This window comes from Nomascus leucogenys, chromosome 2, assembly GCF_006542625.1.
Source record: "Nomascus leucogenys isolate Asia chromosome 2, Asia_NLE_v1, whole genome shotgun sequence".
Taxonomy (NCBI): domain Eukaryota; kingdom Metazoa; phylum Chordata; class Mammalia; order Primates; family Hylobatidae; genus Nomascus; species Nomascus leucogenys.
Genome location: NC_044382.1, coordinates 18,128,809 through 18,149,888, shown reverse-complemented (window position 1 = coordinate 18,149,888; position 21,080 = coordinate 18,128,809). Strand labels below are relative to the sequence as shown.

General features: G+C 41.3%; 1 protein-coding gene across 2 annotated transcripts in view; it reads right to left on the bottom strand.

Moving 5' to 3' along the window:
• Window positions 1-3,656: 3,656 nt before the first annotated feature.
• ATP10B (ATPase phospholipid transporting 10B (putative)) overlaps window positions 3,657-21,080 on the bottom strand; it is a 280,412-nt gene continuing 262,988 nt past the window's right edge. For both annotated transcript variants that reach the window (XM_030825602.1, XM_030825591.1), the window contains exons 24-25: window positions 10,270-10,457; window positions 3,657-6,419 (exon numbers count right to left, since the gene is read on the bottom strand). In XM_030825602.1, the coding sequence (XP_030681462.1) occupies window positions 5,972-6,419; window positions 10,270-10,457 (636 nt within the window). In that variant the 3' untranslated portion in view covers window positions 3,657-5,971. The remainder of the gene's footprint in view (window positions 6,420-10,269; window positions 10,458-21,080) is intronic.

The window sequence follows — 21,080 nt, the reverse complement described above, 5'->3', positions numbered from 1 at the left end:
GCATTTTACATGCAGGAATATCTTTCCCCTCGTCTTGTGGGCACATAGGTTAGCTGGGATAGGAAGAGCTCTTGACATTGGAGAAAAACATTTTCCCCAAAGTCAAGTACTTGCTCAGCCAGCCTCCCTTTGCTGTTCTGGGGTCTTCAGACCAGAAGAGAAGCACACATTTGCTTTCCCCAGGCTCTGAGGATCCTACTGTATCCCAGGTGGTCTTGGTCCCTGCACCACCTGGGCTTGCTTTTCCATAGGCCTGACCTGTGAGGAGTTGGCCCCTCTCACAGACCTACTAAGAGTCAGGGGAGAGACCGTGGCAGTCTGCATATCCTCAGAGGAGGGGCTTCCAGGCAGGGCAGTGCTTGGACAGGGGCACTAGAGACTTGTCTTGGTGTTTTAATTACATAGTAAGCAATTATGTTTTGTTGGGGGTGTGTAAGCGCAGGTGTTGATGGAGGTTACAGGAGATGAAAGCTCCTCTTCCCCACTCCTTAGCATACCTTAGGGCCTGCATGAGGAAAAGAGGTGTTCTGGCTTGGGTTTGCCTCCTGACAGTTGGGGACGGCAGCTGCCCCGGACCCTCATCAGGTATTTGCAGCTTCTTAATGGCCACTAATCTGAAAAAGGCAACCCAGGACCTCAAAAAGGCATAGGGGGCCAACCCATTATCTCCCCTTTACCTCTGTCTGAGAGCAGACCTCACTTATGATTTTCTTCAGTAGCAACAATCACAGTATTCTTGGGCACTGCCATGTGCCAAGCACTGGGAACACAGCAGGGAATGAGTCCAGGGTCCTTCCTTCATGGGATTTTCCACTGGGGTGTGTGTGTGTGTATGAGGGAGAGAGGGAGGGGAGGGGAGGGAGGCAGAGAGAGAGAGATAGCTGCAAAATAGTAAATCACAAGGCCTTGAATGTACTAGAGGTCATTCCTACCCCGTAATCAGCCTCCCCAAATAGCTTGAAGAATCACAGCATGTTGGAACCAGTCTGGTTCCCACCTCGACAGTTTGAGGAAACAGGTTGAAACCTGGTGAAAGGATTTGCCCAGAGGCCTCATGGAAACTGCTGGCAGACCCAAACTTGAAACCTGGCCTCTGACTTCTGGCTTCATCACCCCACACTGTCTTCACACAACCTGCCACCCTCAGTCCTGTTTCCCCTGCTCCTGATACAGGAAGAACGCCCAGTGAGGCACCTCCTCCACCGATGCTAGGTGGCACCAGAACACCTTCCAACAAAAAGACTCCTGGACTTGGCTCCTGTCTGAAAATGCCCACAATCTCACTGTGGGTGTCTTGAAGTTTTGGCTGAGCAGTACTCCTCTGATAGTGCCCTCAAAAGGCCTGCCTGCTCAGGGCATTGCCCCAGCTTATAGGTCCCACCTCCTTTATCAGTGGAGTCCTGCCTGGGTCCCAGGTTCCCTTGGGGGTTCTCTTTTTGGGGTACCTGGGAGGATTCACTCCTGTGTGACTGCCTTCTCCTGGGGGCTCTCCATGCCCATGGGAAGGTCTGGCTGGGTGCCCAACTTAGGGCAAGATATGTTAGGGCAATACAGGCATGAATTCTGGTTCTTCCTAGGTGCTAGTATCTTCCTTACTTACAGAAGCTTTAGTCTTGGCAGCAACCTGGCTGGACATGTTGTGCTGTGGTCCTTTCCTAGGTCACGCTGTAGGTCTATGACAGTTGGATGAAATTCAGGCTTGCTAATTTTCAAGCCTGCACTGCACCACCTTGCCTCTCAAGAGAATGTTGATATGACAGGACAAGACCCTCTGTGATCTGGTCCCCACCTGCCCTCCAGCTTCATCTTGCAGTTGTGTAGCCCTGTGATCAAAAGTACAGCCTCAGCCAGGTGCAGTGGCTCATGCCTATAATCCCAGCACTTTGGGAGGCCGAGGCAGGTGGATCACCTGAGGTCAGGAGTTTGAGATCAGCCTGGTCAACATGGCAAAACCTCATCTCTACTAAAAAAAAAATTAGCTGAGTGTGGTGGCAGACACCTATAATCCCAGCTACACGGGAGGCTGAGGCAAGAGAATTGCTTGAACCCAGGAGGCAGAGGTTGCAGTGAGCTGAGATCATGCCACTGTACTCTAGCCTGGGTGAAAGAGTGAAACTTCAACTCAAAAACAAAAGAGTACAGCCTCTGGTTTCAGACTCCACGGATTAGAATGCCACCTCGCTGCTGTTAATTGTATGACTGTGATATGTTTATAACACATCAGGTTCAGCTTCTCTCTGAGAATGAGGGTGTGGTAGATTTCAAATGGCCTCAAGTTTATTTACAGCTCTTCTCATTAAAAGTGGAATATATTTTCCTATACCCTTGAAACTGGGCTGGCCTTGGGACTCGCTTCCATAGAATGTGGTGGGCAGTGATGATGTGTGAGTTTGAGCTTAGATCTCAAAGGCTTTGCAGCTTCTATTCTCACTCCCAGAATGTTGCTGCTATGTGACAAGGCCAGGCAGGCCTCCTTGAGGATGAGACGTTACGTGGAGAGAGATCCCAGTCATACCAGCCAAGGCCCCAGACAGAAGCAAGTTCAGCTGATTCTGTGTGGAGCAGAGGTGAGATTTCCTGGTGGAGTCCAGCCCAAGTTGCCTACACGCAGCATCATGGGCACAGAAATGATTGTTGCATTAACTTACCAAGTGTTGGGGTGGTTATGCAGCAGAAGCTAACTGAAAGAGGGGAGGGTAACTACCCTTACCTTATAAAGCTGCTGTGAGGTTTCCATGATGATGTGTGCTTAGACCATCACCTAGCACACAGCGAGCAAATACAGTCGTTACTACTAACGTGATCCTGTGGTACCTCCTCTGTCTTACTGGCTTCTAGCCACACCAACCTCCTTCCTTTTCCTTAAATATGACAAACTCTTCTTCTTTGGGGCTTTTGTACTTAATTCTCTGAAAGGGCCCTTCTTTGCTGCCTTGTTCTCATGATTAAGGTCTCAGCTGAAATGTCTCCTTCTTGGAGAAGCCTTCTCTGATTATCCTGGGAACCTTCCTCTCTCTTCATCTCCATTCTCGCTTCCTCTCACAATGTGTAATATCACATTGATTGACTTCCTTAATATTATCTGTCTCCCTTTCTAGATTGGGAATTTTTTTAAGGGCAGGAACTGAGCCTGTTTTTATTCCCTATTTTATCCTTGCTGCCTATCACAGTGCTATGTCTAACAGGCACTTAGTTGATACTGATTGAATAAAAAGAGGCACCCAAATCAGTCTCGATTTGAGGTTGGTGCTGGACCAAATCAGTCTTGATTCAAGGTTGGTGCTGGGCTTCCAGAAGGAGAGGAGTACCTAGGTTAGAGTTCCAGACTGCATGTGCTGCTTCTAATTCTTACAGCCCTTTTGGTTTGTGTCATACTTCCATGTTGGTTCAAATAGCCAAATATGTTCCTGATACTCTATATACGTTCAGTGGGGGTTGGCAGCATTGGATGCTCAACAAACATGTGAGCTTCTCAAAGACAGATTGAGCTTCTCACAGCACCTCACACATTGTCAGATATCTAGTAGGGGCTTAACATAAATTTATTGGATAGATGAATGAATGAATAAATGAATGAATGCAAAAGAGGATAGGTGGATGGGAAAGTCCTCAGAACTAGTGATGATGATATAAAAGAAGAATAATATGAACTTAGGTTGGCAGGCAACTATGGAAAACCATGTTTATTTTTAATAAAGGATGACATTTCCAATCAGTAAAATATCATAAAAGTATAAAAATGTACTAAGTACAATCATTAGCATTATGTTATAGGGGAATAGTTGTTATAACTTTTCCCTGTAGGATGGCACATTGGATGGTCACAGTTGGCTTGATTTACAGAGGGGCAAGATTAGGTGACCAGTTGTACCAGTTGCTCCAGTTTCCTAGGATTTGGCACTGTGTAAAAATGAGAAAGTCCCAGGCAAACTGGGATGGTTGGTCCTACAAAAAAAAGAGCAGCATCAGAGTGTTGGCTATAGTTTGGAACTTAGGAAGAGGATCAGACATTAGTTTTTAACTTCTCCACCTCTTTTCCCTTTAGCTGTGAAATAAAAATCCCTTTTGTTATTACTGAGGGTGTTACAGCTTTCAGAGGCTTTTTTTTACCACTGGGTTCCATGTAATTTTGACTTAATACCTATGTCAAGCCTGGGAAGAAAGGCAGTTCTAACGAACTTGCAGGTGTGGCATTCTGCTTCAAGCCACCTGCATCCTAGAGAGCAAGGATTCAAACTTAGATCTCCTGAGGCCACTGTTCTGTTCTTTCTGGCTTTTAGTCATAGCCAGAAATTGGGGGAAAAATTGGGGTGCCTGAGATCCAAGTTTTGACTCAATCCCCTCACTGGAAACAATTCAAATCATCACCACTTTGCCAGGTATGTGTACCTGTCCCTTCTTGGGCAGTCCTCTGCAGGATTCCCCCAAATACCCACCCGCTGGCTAGTGCTGGCATCATTATGTGGCAGAGGCAGTGAAACAGTGTATTAGCTCCTGGGCAGTGCTGCAAATGGCTCTTCCAGTCCAGGTTTGCCAGGAAGATGGTCAGAGGGCCAGCTCCCTGTGCCATTTGCCAACTTGATTGAATGTTTTCTGGCATCTTTGCTGAGGAGGTTCTCGAGTGATAGGTCAATTTATGGCTGGTGGCATGACTCATAGGCTCAAAGACTCACCACACTTATTGCATCTATTTCTGTACTTTTTGCCTACTATATAGGTACTAGCTTAAGGTGGCTCAGTAACCCTTTCTGGCTTATTTTACAAGACTAGGGTTAGGCTATACTTGCCCACAGCAGACCTCGCTTCTTTGGACGGCCTATTAAAATTCTACTGTTCATTCCTCTAACCCTGTTTTGAGCTCTTTTATATGGTTGACATTTATAAACTCTAGGGATAGGAAGTCTATATAATCCTTCTTTTCCCTGTGAAGTGACACTTCCTCTGACTCTAACTGATGCAGGCCAGTGTCTTCCAGAGGGTGGTATTCTGGAATAGGCTGAATGGGGTTTCATATTAGTTCTACCCTTGAAGATGTCATTGTTTAAGCTCAGGGTTGCCCTATCATATGGGCCTATTCTGGGTGCAGATGTGCTTATATCTCCTGATTTACAGGGTTTTGTTCTTTTGTTCTAAGAGCTGAATGAGGATGGGCAATTTTATTTAAAAATAAATACAATAAATAGCTTTTAAAAAAAGAGTGCCACCTATGCCCTCTTGTCAGATTCCCCAGATGGTGGGACATATGGTCTGTCAGCCAAAACAGGGGTCTCTGGTGCACCTGTTCTCTTTTGCATGTCTAGTCTTCATGCCTCTTACACTAACTGTGACCCTAAAACCCTCAGAAGAGTCTGTGACACTGAGTTCAAATCTACTTTTCTTTCTGGCTTTTAGTAGTAGCTTTTTACACGTGGCTTTTCTTTGGCTTACAGGCAAAAAGCAGAACCAACTCGCTGTGCCCAGAAGAGATATTAACCCTGACTCAGCCATTACTGCAATACACTTGAGATGAAGCCCTTATGTGCACAAGTCTCTTCTGAAACTTTAACTCTGGGCACTGAGGGGTAAATAAGCCCAGAAACTTCCATATCCTGAGATATTGCCTGGGTTGATACACTTGTTGGAATCTTGGAAACTTATGGCCCAGTTGCACTGGGTTGTAGGCTATGCTTATCTAGAGGGTCAGAAGAATGGCTTTGGGCTAAACTGATTTGAGAACTCGATGCAACAAAAACAGCCTCCTTCTCCAAACTTTACAAGATGTGCTGCCTGAGAGCAGCAGAAAACCAGAGGCCGACTGGGTTTCCAGTCTTTGTGTCAGACTCCTTGGGGCCAGCACTTCCTCCACGGAAGTCAAGGTTGTTGGAGAAAAAGACTGGCACGTTGTTTCCTCTATGAAGAGGAAGGGGTCAAGGGTTATGTGGGCCAGTGACTGGCTGGCCGTTGTTGAGTTTGTACAGATTTCTGCAGCTCCTCATATGGTCAGTGAACTCTGGGATCGGCGATGGCTGCCCCTCTTTGAGCACCGGGACATATCAGTTTGTCCTCTTGGGTAGGCCATTGTCCTATTAGGCCCCAGCAGGTGCTTCCCGGATGAGAGTTGAGCTGAGGAGTCCCCTGAGCATGAGTCATCCTTCATGCACTCTATGCCACATCTCTGTTCGTGGAGCACTGACTCTTCCACATGCTTCCACTTGGGAGGGTTAGAGCTCTTTGGGGTGCTGGCACTGAAGTCCTGTCCTGTGATAGATGACACTGGGTGGTGGGTGGGTCGAGCCACTTTGGGGACAGGGGCAGGCCTCTGTCTGCTTCTCCAACTCTGGATTTCCAGGTTTCTTTTGTCTGGGGGGAGTTTGTCAATTTTCTGAGCTTTCGAGATTAGAGACTTCCCATAGGTTCCTTGTAGAGACAGGAAAAAGTATCTGGTGGGAAATAACAGAATAAAGATATTTCTGATTTCCATTGACTTCATAAACTTCAGCATTAAAAGGTGGTCTTTAGAATCCAACTCCCTGCCTGGAGCAAGATCCTCTTTACTGCTATTAAATCCATGTCTGGGCACCTCTAGTCTTGGGTAGCTCACAACAAAAATAACAACAAAACATAACTGCTAACATTTATTATACACCAGGTCTATTCTAAGTGCTTTATGTATTATTAACTCATTTTCTTTTCCCAACAATCCCATGCGGTTATTACTTTTGTTTGCCTCTGAGTACAGATGAGGAAACTGAGAGACTGAGAGAGTTAATGATTTGTCCACAGCCACACAGTGGTTGAGCTATGGTCAGAACCACACACTCTGAATCCAAAGACTAGTCTCTTATTTGCCATGCACAAAGCAGTCCATTCTATTTCTGGGCTACTCCAATTTAGGCAAATTTAATTGCTCTGTCGTGTTAAGCCTTTGTGAAACTTGATGATTTTAAAGTAGTTTTGGAATCCACATTCTTTTCTTGAATCTGTGGGCCTTGCTGACTTGACAGTGTCATCATATTACTGTGATTTGCCAGATAAAGAAATAGGGGCCCCAAGAGGTGAGGTGAGATTCCCAAGGTCTCCTGAGACGTTAACTCATCTCCCTGTTGACTGACTCAAGGTTTTTTTCCTCCTGCCAAGCTGCATGCAGTCTGTAGTAGACTCTGGAATTGGAAGTCTTTATCTGTGTCTAGAATCTTCTCTCTGTTCAAAGTGTAGGCAAGGAAAGGGGTGACAATGTGAATATAACTATGTGGTGTATGGAGAAAATATACAAAAGCCGTGACAGTGGGCAACTCACATCCACTTTCCAGATGTCCGTTGCCTTATCTAAAAAGTAAAAAAGTAATCTATCTGACCTGGAGGACATCTAAGGTCATTCCCAAAGATAGTCTTTAAACATTTTTTATGTTTGAAGTCTTATAGGCAGGAAGGATCCTATTCTTCTACTATGCCTAAAAGCTGCAAGGTGACCCCCTGCCCCCCCCCCCCACCCCCCGGCCAACCCCTGCCAGTGGACAAGAGATTTCTGAAAATTACAGTAGATCTCATGGAACCAGATAAACTGTGTTTTGTTCTCTCACATCTCACCCAGTGAGGTAGTAGGGGCCATGTATGTGTCCCAGGAAATATTTGACTTTTTGCTTCAAAACTGGAATTTCCTTAGTGTAAACCTTTTCCTCAAGCCATTGCCTTCCTCCTCTATTCGTTTATTCAACAAATGCTTTTCAAGTTCCCACAATGGGCCAGGCCCCCAAGGGATTAAGCTATGAATAGGAAAGACAAGGTCCTTGCTGTCATGTAACATGTGAATATAGTTATAAATGGAGAAGGCAATGAGAGTGCCAAACACCTGATCACTGATATTAAATATTTCTTCCTCAAGGAAGGAAGTGCTGACAGTTCCACCTGCTATGTATTTCTCAAACCCATGCCCTATTAGCCCTTAAATGTCTTCCTTGAGGAAATGCCCCCTCCATTTATAACTATATTCACATGTTTATTTATTTATTTTTAATTTTATTATTATTATACTTTAAGTTTTAGGGTACATGTGAACAATGTGCAGATTTGTTACATATGTATACATGTGCCATGTTGGTGTGCTGTACCCATTAATTCGTCATTTAGCATTAGGTATATCTCCTAATGCTATCCCTCCCCCCTCCCCCCACCCCACAACAGTCCCCGGTGTGTGATATTCCCCTTCCTGTGTCCATGTGTTCTTAAATGACAGCAAAAACCTTGTCTCTTGTGTTTGTGGCTTAATCCTTTGGGGGCCTGGCCCATTGTGGGGACTTGATAAGTATTTGTTGAATAAATGAATGGAGGAGGAAGGTAGTGGCTTGGGGAAAAGGTTTACACAAAGTAACCTTTTAAAGCTGAAAGCTGCAGGATGCATAGGAGGTAGCCATGCCAAGGGGATGAGAATCAAAACCTAGGCACGATGGCTGAAGCTTGGGGAGTGATGATAAGAGTAGGGGAATATGTCCCAGGAGGGTTTGGCACAAGCAGAGAAGGGAGGAATTGTGGACCAGGTTTATGGTTTTTGTGCTTTATTGCAGAGGTCTTGGGAAGCCCTTGGAGGGTTAGAAATAGGTGACATCACGCTTTGAGCCAATGATAATGGACTAGAGTAAGATCCAATAGGAGACTACTGAAATAATTTGGGGTGTAAGGGTAATAGTCTATTGGTAGTAGTGGCTGTAGAAATGGAAATAGTAGATGGGTTTGAGAAATACGTAGTGGACAGAACTGTCAGTACTTGGTGAAAGGCTAGATATGGCCATGAGTTAGCAGGTGATGTCAAGAATAATTCCCTGGGGCCTGACTTTGTCCTAAGTGGGTAGCATTTTCTGAAAGAAACTCTGGAGATACCCAGATTTCTGGGGTGGTGCCAGTGATAGAGGGTGGAACCATGAATTCAATTAGAAATGTCTCCATTTCCTCAGACTTAATATGACCAGTGGAGGTGATGAATAGGTAGCTAGAAAGATGTGTCTTGAATTCATAAGAGAGGTCTGGGCCGGGAATTTATGGTGAAGAGTCGTCTGCTAAAAATAATTTTTAAATCCATGATAGTGATTGCTGTTTATGGAGAGAACATAAAGTTAGAAGACAAGAGAACCCAGGGCCAAGAGAACCTAGGGACAAGGGAAACTAGGTTAAGCAAACCACCAAACTTATTAAAGGAAGTAAGGCCTGTTGACGGGTCTCTAATTTTGGGATAAAAAAGTTTTGTATAATTGTCTGTTTTCTATTGCTTAAAAAGATAAAATGGCTTGATTGTGATGTTCAGAGTGGTGAGATCCTAGGGATGGAGAGAGGCTAAGTCTTGCCCGTGGGAACATCATCGTCAAGTTCACTGCTCTGACTGGAGAGTGTGGGCTGCAGAATAGAACACTGGCCTTTGAGTTGGGAGAACCTAGCTCCCACTATCATCAGTGGTAGGCCTGTGAACACATTCTGGTCCCTCTTGGTACTTCAGCTGTCCCATGAGTGGGGTACTAGAACCATAGCTCTGCCCAACACTTAGCTCATGGCAAAAACAAAATGAGAGGCTAGATGGGAGAGCCTATGTCAAGAGTGAGCTCCAAGGAAAGGCAAGGCATTTATAGTTGCTGTTGCTATTTTTCTGGAAAAGGTACATTTACTGCAGAGGGTTTAACCTGGAAATAGCTGACATAGTCCCTGGGCATGGATAATTTGTCTAAGGCAGGTCTTGTATGGAAGGTGTGTGTTTAAACAAATTTGAATAATATTTAAACGTTGGCAATTTCATGCAAAATTTGAATTTCTGGGAAAACTCTGAAGCTCTGGAATGTTTGACTTGATCTTTCCTTGTGGCCATGATAGAAGCTGAGAAGCTCTTTCTTCCAATGTCTGTACTCCAGCTGGCCTGCTGAACTTGCTGGCCTATCCCTGTAGGCATTTGAGTATGAGATTCCTAGACTAATACAAAAAAGGACCATAGAGCCTCTCAAAATAATTCTTTATCACACAAAAAATTTGTAAGGCAGGAGGGTAGGAATTGATACTCCCATTTTATAGATGTCACAACTGAGGTCACACTGATTTGGTGACTTCACTACTTTGTGGCTAACCTGGGAACACAGTCCATGTTATTTGCCTCCTTGGTTGTTCATTGTTCTTTCTGTCCCAGCTCTCTGTTTCTGAAACAGTAGCCTCAAGTATCCCAGCAAAAGTCAAACTCCTGACTCTTGGGTTATAAAAATGGCTTATTAAAGGGAGATTGGTAATTTTAGGAAAGAAACACAGCCCCAGTGCTCAAACCTTGGGAGAAGAGCAACAACTGGTGTGAGAAAGCAGACGAGGTAGAAAGTGGGGTTTGAGAGCTGGCCTTCCATCACCCAATAGGGATTGGTGGGGCTGTTGCAGATGACGCAGGTGGCATTGTACAGGAGGGATACCACAAAGTACATCAGGAAGCTGCCGAGGAGCACGACTCCGTGAAAAATGGTCTGTGGAGGGAAATAAGCAAACACTGTTGAAGGTATAGCTGAGATTAGGAGGCAGGGTGATCAAACTACTTGATTAACTTTGTTTCAAACTGTTTTTGAAATGGAACACACACAAAATTCAAAAAAGTGTGCAGCTTAATCTATCGTTATAAAGCAAACACCCAGATTGCTGCCATGTAGAATTGAACACACATACCCCAGAAGACCCTATTCTTCTGTCTCACCCCTGCTTTTGGTGATAATTTCTATGCTATCCTTTGTAGGTTTACCACCTATCTAGGTTTTCCTACATAGCCTGTTTTTAAATGGATAAATAGAATCATGTTTCATATGACTTTTTGTCTTTTTTCCTTCAATATTATGTTTGTGTGATGAGCCCATTTTTTCCACGTGGCAGTAGTTTATTCATTTTCAAAGCAGCGCAGTATTCTGTATTTTGATTGTATTTTGTCCTGCCTGTTTTGTGCTTTTCTTTTCCCATCCTTGTTGTCTTTTACTTTTATTTAATTTTAAAAATTGATACTAGATGTATATATTTTCAGGGTACATGTGATAATTAGGTATATTCATATATAATTAGGGTAATCATGACATCCATGACTTTAAATATTTCTTTTCTTCTAGGAACATTCAAATTATTCTCTTCTAGCTATTTTGAAATACACAATCAGCTAATGTTAACTATAGTCATTCTATTGTTCTTTTAAACGTATTGACTATTTTGCATAATTTTGGGACTATTCTTTTAGTGATTACTCAATAAGTGAAAACCAGCAAACGTACTGCAGTCTAAACCAGCAAACGTACTGCAGTCTAAACCAGCAAACGTACTGCAGTCTAAACCAGCAAACGTACTGCAGTCTAAACCAGCAAACGTACTGCAGTCTAAACCAGCAAACGTACTGCAGTCTAAAGCTTACAACTAGTTTTCCATCCTCCTGAATTACACACGAGATTTAGAGCACTTTAACTCTCTTTACACCTCTCCTGGCTAATATGCTTTTGCTGCTGTTTTAATTCTGTCATCTTTTAAAATCATTCAACTCACTGGCATTATTGTTTTTATGGTCAGTATTCACTAAGATCTACTCACATGCTTATCACTTCTCATGCCTTCATTCCTTGGACCCACCACCCGAGGTATCTTTTTAAGTATATCCTGTAAAATGTCCTTTTTGGGAGTCTGATAGTGATATGCTCTCTGATGCTTTATTTCGTTGTTCTTGAAATTCATCTTTTGATGAATGCGGAATTCTTGTTAGGCAGCTATTTTCTTTCAATGTGTTTAATATGGCATTCCACTGTCTTCTGGCTTCCATTACTGCTATTAAGAAGTTATTAATCTAATCTCCACCTGTTCTTCCTTAGAAGGAAATCTTTATCTCTTAAAGTCTGCTTGCTTTTATAACTTTTTTTGTCTTTTTTGTTCTATAGTTTCCTATGACAGAATAAGTATGAATTTTTTATTTATCTTGCTTGAGTTTTGCTGAGCTGGAATCTTTCATCACTTCCGCAAAATTCTCATCACAATCTTTTCAAAGATTGCCTGTATTTCATTCCCTCTCTTTCTTTCTGAGACTCTGATTAAATGTTTGTCAGACCACTTAAAATATAATTCTATTTTCTTAATATTGCTTCTATAATTTTCATTACTTTTCCTGTTTTATAGTCTGAATACTTCTTTTGACCAATTCAATAATTCTTCCCTTAGCTATATCTAATTTTCTATTAAGCCGACCATTGAAACTTATAGTTATTGTAGTCTTTATTTCTAAACTTTCTATTGATTTTTCAAATCTGCTAGGTTGCTTTATATAGTTTACCAATCCCTGCAGATATTTTAAAGCTTATTCTTTGTTTCTTTAGACATAGTAAACATAGATTTACCTTTTATTTATATTTGATAATTCCAGTTTCTAAAATATTTGTTTCTGATATTTGGTTTTTCACTCATGGACGCATTCTTTTATGAGGTTCATTATTTTTGAATGTGCTTATTGTGCTCAAAGTTAGACACAACTTGAGGCTTAGAATAAAGGTAACTTTCTCTAGAAAGGAATTGTGTACATCTGCATATGTGTGTGTGTGTGTGTGTGAGTGTGTGTGTGTGTATTTTGCAATCGTTGGGCACTGCTAATCTTGAGGCACTTTAAGCTGAATTCATAGGTGAAAGTTTGGCTCACCCAGGTGACGTGAACCTGGGCTACATATGTACCCGAGGCCAGTCTGTGGTCACAATTTCCCCAGGGCAAATTGGTGCTGATTCTTTCTGCCCTCTTCAGCACAGAAGAAAAAAATCTTTGCAGTCCCAGCTGGGGAGGGGGTATAACTGGGTGTATTTTTGAGTATATCCTTACCCTGAAGTCATAGCCTTTGGGATCCTATTTTAATGTTGTCTCTTAGACTCCCAACTTAGGAGCCTAGGTATTGATTTCTGAAATTTTTGCTCAATCAAGTCTGCCAAAACAAAAGTTCATTTTTAGGAGAGTTGCCAATACCCTTAAGAAAGGCATTGGCTCTATTTGTTTCTCTAGCATCTCCCTTTCCCTGAGGTTTGGTCTTTGCTTTCTTGTCACCTTGCTCATGCTTTTAAAGAGTTTTTTTTTTTTTTTTTTTTTTTTTTCCTTTTTTAAAGTTATCCAGTATTTTTTGTTGTTCTCAGTGAGGGATGTGATCTAAATAACCTAGCGCCGTTTCCTGAAGAAGAAAGCAATTAGCTAACTTTTTCAATTGCTTTAATGGGGACTAAAACTGTCAAAGCTCTTAAAATTCTTGTTATATTTCTACCCAGGGAAGAAATAGGTTCTTTTCCTGCTTCAAGTACTTTCAAAAGGGAAGCATATTTTTCATAATTATTTTAGTAGCTGACTCCTTTCCCCAAATCACCAGAAATCACCAGTAACTATTGAGGGTACCTAGTCTGAAGATAGATTAGGTGGGTTAATAGTGCTAAAAGAGTACTTTTTTAAAGCAGATGGCTTCAGTGCTTTGAGAAAGAGGACTGAGTGTTCAATCAGAATACAGAATCTTTAGTCTCACCACTCATTTAATATAATGTTGAGGCCTGATTAAAAATCTTTCAGGGCATTAAATCTTTTGAATGGTTTTAAAAAATCTAATGATTAAGAGAGTAATAGAGAGGAGAATTCCTTTTGGAAAATATCTTGGACTAGTTTTTAAAAGTGTAATTAAATTGCTGTGAAATATTTCAAGCTTATAGACAATAAACCTCATACACCCAACATTCAGCTTCATCAGTTTTAACCTTATATTTACTTCAGATTTTATGGAAAGATTAAGTCTTACAGATACAATTAAAGCAAGTGTATATCTCTTGCAAATGACCTCTTTAATCTTGAACACAAATTCAGTGTGTATCAGTCTGACACGTTTCATACACATACATGTACATGTTTACCCATGTTTATGGATGCTTTTTTGCTTTATCATATATGGATCCTTCTAGTATGGGCTGAATGTTTATGTCCTCCTCCCAAGTTAATATTTAAATCCTAATCTCCAATGTGATAGCATTTTGATGTGGGACCTTTTGAAGGTGATTAGGGGGAGTACCCATGAATGGGATTAGTGCTCTTATAAGAAAAGACATGAGAGATTTGATCCTTCTCTCTTTCATTCAGCCATGTGAGTGATAATATAGCTGGAAGGCAGCTGTCCAGGAAGGAAGAGGGCCTGAACCAGATGCTGAATCAGCTGCTGCACCGATATTGGGCTTCTAGCCTCCAGAACCATGAGAAATAAATCTGTTATTTAAGCCACCCGGTCTATGGTATTTGTTATGACAGCCTGAGAAGACAAAGACAATTCTGAGGCTTTTTTCACTTGATTTGATACTTTAAAGAAGGGGTGTCCCCAGCTCCTGGGCCATGGACTAGTACCAGTCCACAGCCCATTAGGAACTGGGCCGCACAGCAGGAGATGAGTGGCTGGTGAGTGAGCATTACTGCCTGAGCTCCATCTCCTGTCAGATTAGTGGTGACATTAGATTCTCATAGGAGCACAAGAACTCTATTGTGAACGTGGATTGAGGGATCTAGGTTGCATGCTCCTTATGAGACTCAAATGCCTGATGATCTGAGGTAGAACAGTTTCATTCCAAACCACCTCCACCCCTCAATTCTATGGAAAAATGGTCTTCTGTGAAACTGGTCCCTGGTGCCAAAAAGGTTGGGGACCACTGCTTTAAAATTTTATCTATGTTGAAAGACAGCTCTAGTGGATTCATTTTAACTATTATATGGTATGAACATGCCACAGCTTATTTTTCTCATTGATGAATATTTAGGCCCCCCTTTTGGCTATTAAGAACGATGTAACATTCCTGTACATGTCTCCATATATATGTGTGCAAGAGTGTTTCTGAGGTATGTACTTAGAATTGTGCCAAAAAATATGAGTACTTTAAATTCCTCTAGCTGTTTTCAAATAACTCTTCAGAGTTTATCATCTACTAACAGGATAGGGAAGTTCCTTGGCTATGCTTTATCATCTTTAACACACTCCCAAAATGACTTGTCACTACTTTATTTAGAATTTTCTACATCTGGCTGGGTGCGGTGGCTCATGCCTGTAATCCCAGCACTTTGGGAGGCCATGGTGGGTGGATCATTTGAGGTCAGGAGTTCAAGACAAGCCTGGGAAACACGATGAAACCCTGTCTCTACTACAAATACAAAATATTAGCTGGGCTTGGTGGTGTGTGCCTATAATCCCAGCTGATTGGGAGGGCGAGGCAGGAGAATCACTTGAACTCGGAGGCAACGGTTGCAGTGAGCCCAGGTTGTGCCACTGCACTGCAGCCTAGGTGACAAGAGTGAGATTCCATCTCAAAAAAAATTTTTTTTTTTCTACATCTAATGTTAGTGAGATTGGTCTGTAATTTTCTTTCCTTGAACTGCCCATGCCCATTTTGATATCAGTTATTATAGCCATGAAAAACAAATTGCTTATTGCTATGGTTTAAATGTATGTGCCCCCTCTAAACTCATATGTTGGAACCTAATACCCACTGTGATAGTGTTAAGAGGATGAGCCTTTTGGAAGTGATTAAGTCATGAAAGATCTTCCTTCATGAATGAATTAGATGCCCTTATAAAAGAGGATGATGGAAGCATCCTAGTGCCTTTTTTGCCCTTCTACCATGTGAGGACACAGTGTTAGTTTCATCTCTTTTTGCCTTGTGAGGACACAGCATTCATCTTTTTTTTTTTTTTTTTTTTTTTTTGTGCCCTTCCCAAAGATGCAGCAAGAGGACACCATTTGAAGCAGGGAGCAGTGCTCACTGGACTGTGAACCTGCTGGTGCTTTGGTCTTGGACTTATTAGCCCCTAGAGCTATGAGAAATATATTTCTATTCTTTGTAAATTACCCAGTCTCAGGTGCTCTGTTGCAGTAGCACAAACTGTCTATTTTTTTATTCCATGAAAAAATTGATATAATAGAGATTACTTGTTCTTTACAAGTTTGATCAAACTTTAAATCCTTTGGGTCTGATGTTTTTGGGGATAGGATTTGGTTTATTCAGGCTTGCTGAGTGATCTTGACTGCATTTTGGTAAATTTTATGAAACTTAACATTGCTAAAATTAATTTAACATAGCTAAAATTTTTTTATATTCATATTTTGTTAATCCAATAATGTCCTAATGGTGTGTTTTTTTTCCCTTCAGTACAGAATCCAGTTTAGGGTCGAATATTACATTTAGTTTTCATGTCTCCTTAGTCTCCTTTAATCTGGAATATTTCATAGCCTTTGGTTTTTTATGGCGTTGACATTTTTGAAAAATACTGGAATATCCTCACCCTACCTACCACCTTTTTGTTTAAAGAAATAATAATGCTCATTTTGTATTTGTCTGATGTTTCCTTATGAGCATATTCAGATTATACATTCTCTACCTGGCCATGTGATCCTGGAAAGTTAGATACCCTCTTTGAGCCTCAATTTCCATATTGGTAATTTAAAAAAGCATTGGATTAAATGATGATTAAAATCCCTTCCTAGGATTCTATCTAGGATTCATTTTTCATATAACAATGACCCTCTAAATTCTTTTTTTCTTCTAAAAACAAAACAATGGATTAAACAAATAAAAAAAAAACCCTAAATAGCCACAGCCAATTTGAGATTCATTTATTTAACAGATAGTTATTCACACATTGGCCAGGCTCTTTTGACTAGATGGTACAAAAAACCAACTATGACTGAATTGAGCTATAATAAGCCTAGAGGTAGGATTAGCTTCAGGCAAAGATGGATGCAGGCACTCAGCAATGTCCCATGGAATCTGCACCTCTCCCTTTCTTCATCCTGCTTTCCTCTCTGTTGGCCTCATTCTCCAGTAGTCCTTTCTACATTATGGCAAGAAATTGCCAGTTGCTCCAGGCTTCCAAACAACTGGCTCAGCAACCACAGCGGAAAGACTGCTCCTGTTTTCCAACAAAAATCCTAAGGCAGGTTCTCATTGGCCAGGACTGGGTCATATGTACATGCCTAAACCAATCACTGTGAATGGGGTGGGGTAGAATTGTTTGGATGGGGTTCTGGGTCATGTCTCCATCTCCAAAACCAGGAGACGGTGTCTGCTCTGGATTGTGTTATCAGTCAGGGGAGAAGAGTTACTGCAAGTGTCTAGGATAAGAGATTTACCACAGGGACTAGACCTCCCATAATTGTGAGAGGAGTGAGAAAGTGAAACCCAGAAGAGGACTTAAAGGATAAAAGTCACCAAATTGAGAAACCAAGCATATCCAACTGCAGACGTGACTGCAAAAAAAGTGATGGAGGGGTCTATGGGAAGTAGTTGTCTTTGAGTCTACAGCCAAGAATCTGGCCATGAGCCTAAGCTCACATTTGGTAATCAGGGCCAGAAGTTAGGAAAGGGAGCTGGAAGCAGCAGCATAGTGCAGAGCAGTTATGAAAACAATCACAATCCAGTTCAATAAGTGTTTAATAAGAGAAATCACAAGGCACAATGGGAGCCCCAACGGGTTACAGAATCCAGCCTAGACACCAAGGAAGGCCTCTTGGAGGAGACAACATTTGAGATGAGGCCCGAAGGATGAGGAGAGAGCCAGAGGAAATGAGAGAGAAATTAGCAAATGCAGAGGCCTAGAAGCGAGATAGGGTATTTGAGAACTAAAAGTAGCTTGGTCTGGCTGGGGTCTAAGTAGGAAGTAGGAAGCATCACTGGTGATGCCAGGGGGCCAGCAGGAGCCAGCTATTACAGGCTCGTAAGTGAGGAGTTTAGACTCTGTCCTAAGAGCAATGGGGAGCCATGGTAGGATGTGAAGCAAAGGAGAGGTAAGTATCATAGGTAGATGTTGGCACATTGGAGATGGGAGGATCTTCTGAACACATTTCCCTCCCAGGGAAAGTCCAAACACCTCAGCTGGAATGCTGATCCCTGTACCTTCAAGGGTTTGCTAGCTTTAGTTTCCTTCTCTGAAGATGATCTGAGAAATACAGCATTGGGAATGTGATGGCATTCATTATATTTTCAACTGCAAGTGATAGTGTGCCTGAAAGTGGCTTAAGCAAAAAAAAAAATATCATCTTTTATAGCAAAACATCTTAAGGTTGGCAGCCGGGGGCTCAGTGTGTCCAAGAATCCAGGCTCTTCTCATCTTTCTGCTCTGGGATCTCTAGCAGTAGTTGGCTTTGTCCTTAAACTCATTGCCCAAAACAGTGGCTGCAGTGCCACACATCATTTGGTCACAGGGCACTGACAAAAGCAGGAAGGAAAAGGTGGGACAAAAGGCTTTAACCTCATGACTCTATCTTATTAATAATAATTAAAAAAACAGGTTTCCCTTGACCTCCCATTGGCTAAGAGCTGGATCATGTGCCCACCCTGGACCAATCACTGCTGAAGGGAAAGGAATTATGGCTCCTACTTAAGACAGATCATTATTGATTTTCTGGGGCTGGAGAGCACCGTGCCCTAGGGGATTTCTAATCCTTAGGTTGGTACATAAGTAATCGTGGATTTTGCCATTAAAAGTACTAGTATTTTTATAGTCATTCAGCAAGAGGTATTTAGAATTTCCATCATGACTTACTCTTTATTTCATAAGTTGTTTAGAAGTACATTTTGAAATTTCTAAGCTTGTTAGGTTTTATGTGGCTACCTGTTTATTGGTGGTTTCTAATTTAAATAACTTGTCAGAGAACATAAACTTTATGATTTTTTTTTTCTTTCAAATTCCTTTGTGATTTAGAATTGTCTCTCTGGTAAATGGTCTGTGTATGTTTGAAAAAATGTTATCTGTTTTGAGCAAAGTTTTATATATTAGATCAAACATAATTTATTAAAAGTTTCTATACCCCTTCTATTTTTTTGTCTATTTGATCTATACCAGTTTCTTATAGAGTTGTATGAAAATCTCAAACTATGATTGTGAATTTGTCCATTTCTTATTTTTGCTGGATGAAAAAAATCCAATCTGTAATTTTTTTAAAAGAAGAATTTAATCTACTTACATCTACTATGACTACTGATGTATTTCAATTTAGTTAAACATCTCCTTTTGCATTTTTTGTTTGCCATCTTTTTTTTGCTCTCATTTTTTTTTAAATTAAAATGCATTTTTTCATTATACTTTAAGTTCTGGGCTACATGTACAAAATGTGCAGGTTTGTTACATAGGCATACACATGCCATGGTGGTTTGCTGCACCCATCAACCCATCTACATTAGGTTTTTCTCCTAATGCTATCCCTCCCCTAGCACCACCTGACAGGCCCAAGTGTGTGATGTTGCCCTACCTGTGTCCATGTGTTCTCATTGTTCAACTCTCACTTATGAGAACATGCAGTATTTTTGGTTTTCTGTTCCTGTGTTAGTTTCCTGAGAATGATGGTTTCCAGCTTCATCCATGTCCCTTCAAAGGACATGAACTCATCCTTTTTTATGGTTGCATACTATTCCATGGTATATATATGTCACATTTTCTTTATCCAGTCTATCATCAGTGGGCATTTGGGTTGGTTCCAAGTCTTTGCTATTGTGAACAGTGCTGCAATAAACGTGTGTGCATGTGTCTTTATAGTAGAATGATTTACAGTGCTTTGGGTATATACCCAGTAATGGGATTGCTGGGTCAAATGGTATGTCTGGTTCTAGATCCTTGAGGAATCACCACACTCTCTTCCACAACGGTTCAACTTGTTTATGGTCCCACCAACAGTGTAAAAGTGTTCCTATTTCTCCACATCCTCTCCAGCATCTGTTATTTCCTGACTTTTTAATGATCGCCATTCTAACTGGAGTGAGATGGTATTTCATTATGGTTTTGATTTGCATTTCTCTAATGACCAGTGATGATGAGCTTTTTTCATGTTTGTTGGCCACATAAATGTCTTCTTTTGAGAAGTGTCTGTTCATATCCTTTGCCCACTTTTTGATGGGATTGTTTTTTCTTGTAAATTTAAGTTCCTTGTAGATTGTGGATATTAGCCCTTTGTCAGATGGATAGATTGCAAAAATTTTCTGCCATTCTGTAGGTTGCCTGTTCATTCTGATAATAGTTTCTTTTGCTGTGCAGAAGTTCTTTAATTAGATCCCATTGTCAATTTTGGCTCTTGTTGCCATTGCTTTTGGTGTTTTAGTCATAAAGTCTTTGCCCATGCCTATGTCCTGAATGGTATTGCCTAGGTTTTCTTCTAGGGTTTTTATGGTTTCAGGTCTAACGTTTAAGTCTTTAATCCATCTTGAGTGAATTTTTGTATAAGGTGTAAGGAAGGGGTCCAGTTTGTTTTCTGCATATGGCTAGCCAGTTTTCCCAACAACATTTATTAAATAGGGAATCCTTTCCCCATTACTTGTTTCTGTCAGATTTGTCAAAGATCAGATGGTTGTAGATGTGTGATGTGATTTCTGAGGCCTGTGTTCTGTTCCATTGGTCTATATATCTGTTTTGTACCAGTACCATGCTGTTTTGGTTACTGTAGCCTTGTAGCATAGTTTGAAGTCAGGTAGCATGATGCCTCCAGCTTTGTGTTTTTTGCTTAGCATTGTCGTGTCTATATGGGCTGTTTTGGTTCCATATGAAATTTAAAGTAGATATTTCCAGTTCTGTGGAGAAAGTCAGTGGTAGCTTGATGGGGATAGCATTGATTCTATAAATTAATTTGGGCAGTATGGCCATTTTCACAGTATTGATTCTTCCTATCCATGAGCATGGAATGTTTTTCCATTTGTTTGTGTCATCTGTTATTTCTTTGAACAGTGGTTTGTAGTTCTCCTTGAAGATGTCCTTCACTTCCCTTGTTAGCTGTATTCCTAGGTATTTTATTGTCTTTGTAGCAATTGTGAATGGGAGAGTTCACTCATGATTTGGCTCTCTGTTTGTCTATTATTGGTCTATAGGAATGCTTGTGATTTTTGCACATTGACTTTTTATCCCAAGACTTTGCTGAAGTTGCTTATCAGCTTAAGATTTGGGCCTGAGACAATGGGGTTTCCCAGATATACAATCATGTTATCTGCAAAGAGAGACAATTTGACTTCCTCTTCTCCTATTTGAATATCCTTTATTACTTTCTCTTGCCTGATTTCCCTGGCCAGAACTTCCAATACTGTGTTGAATAGGAGTGGTGAGA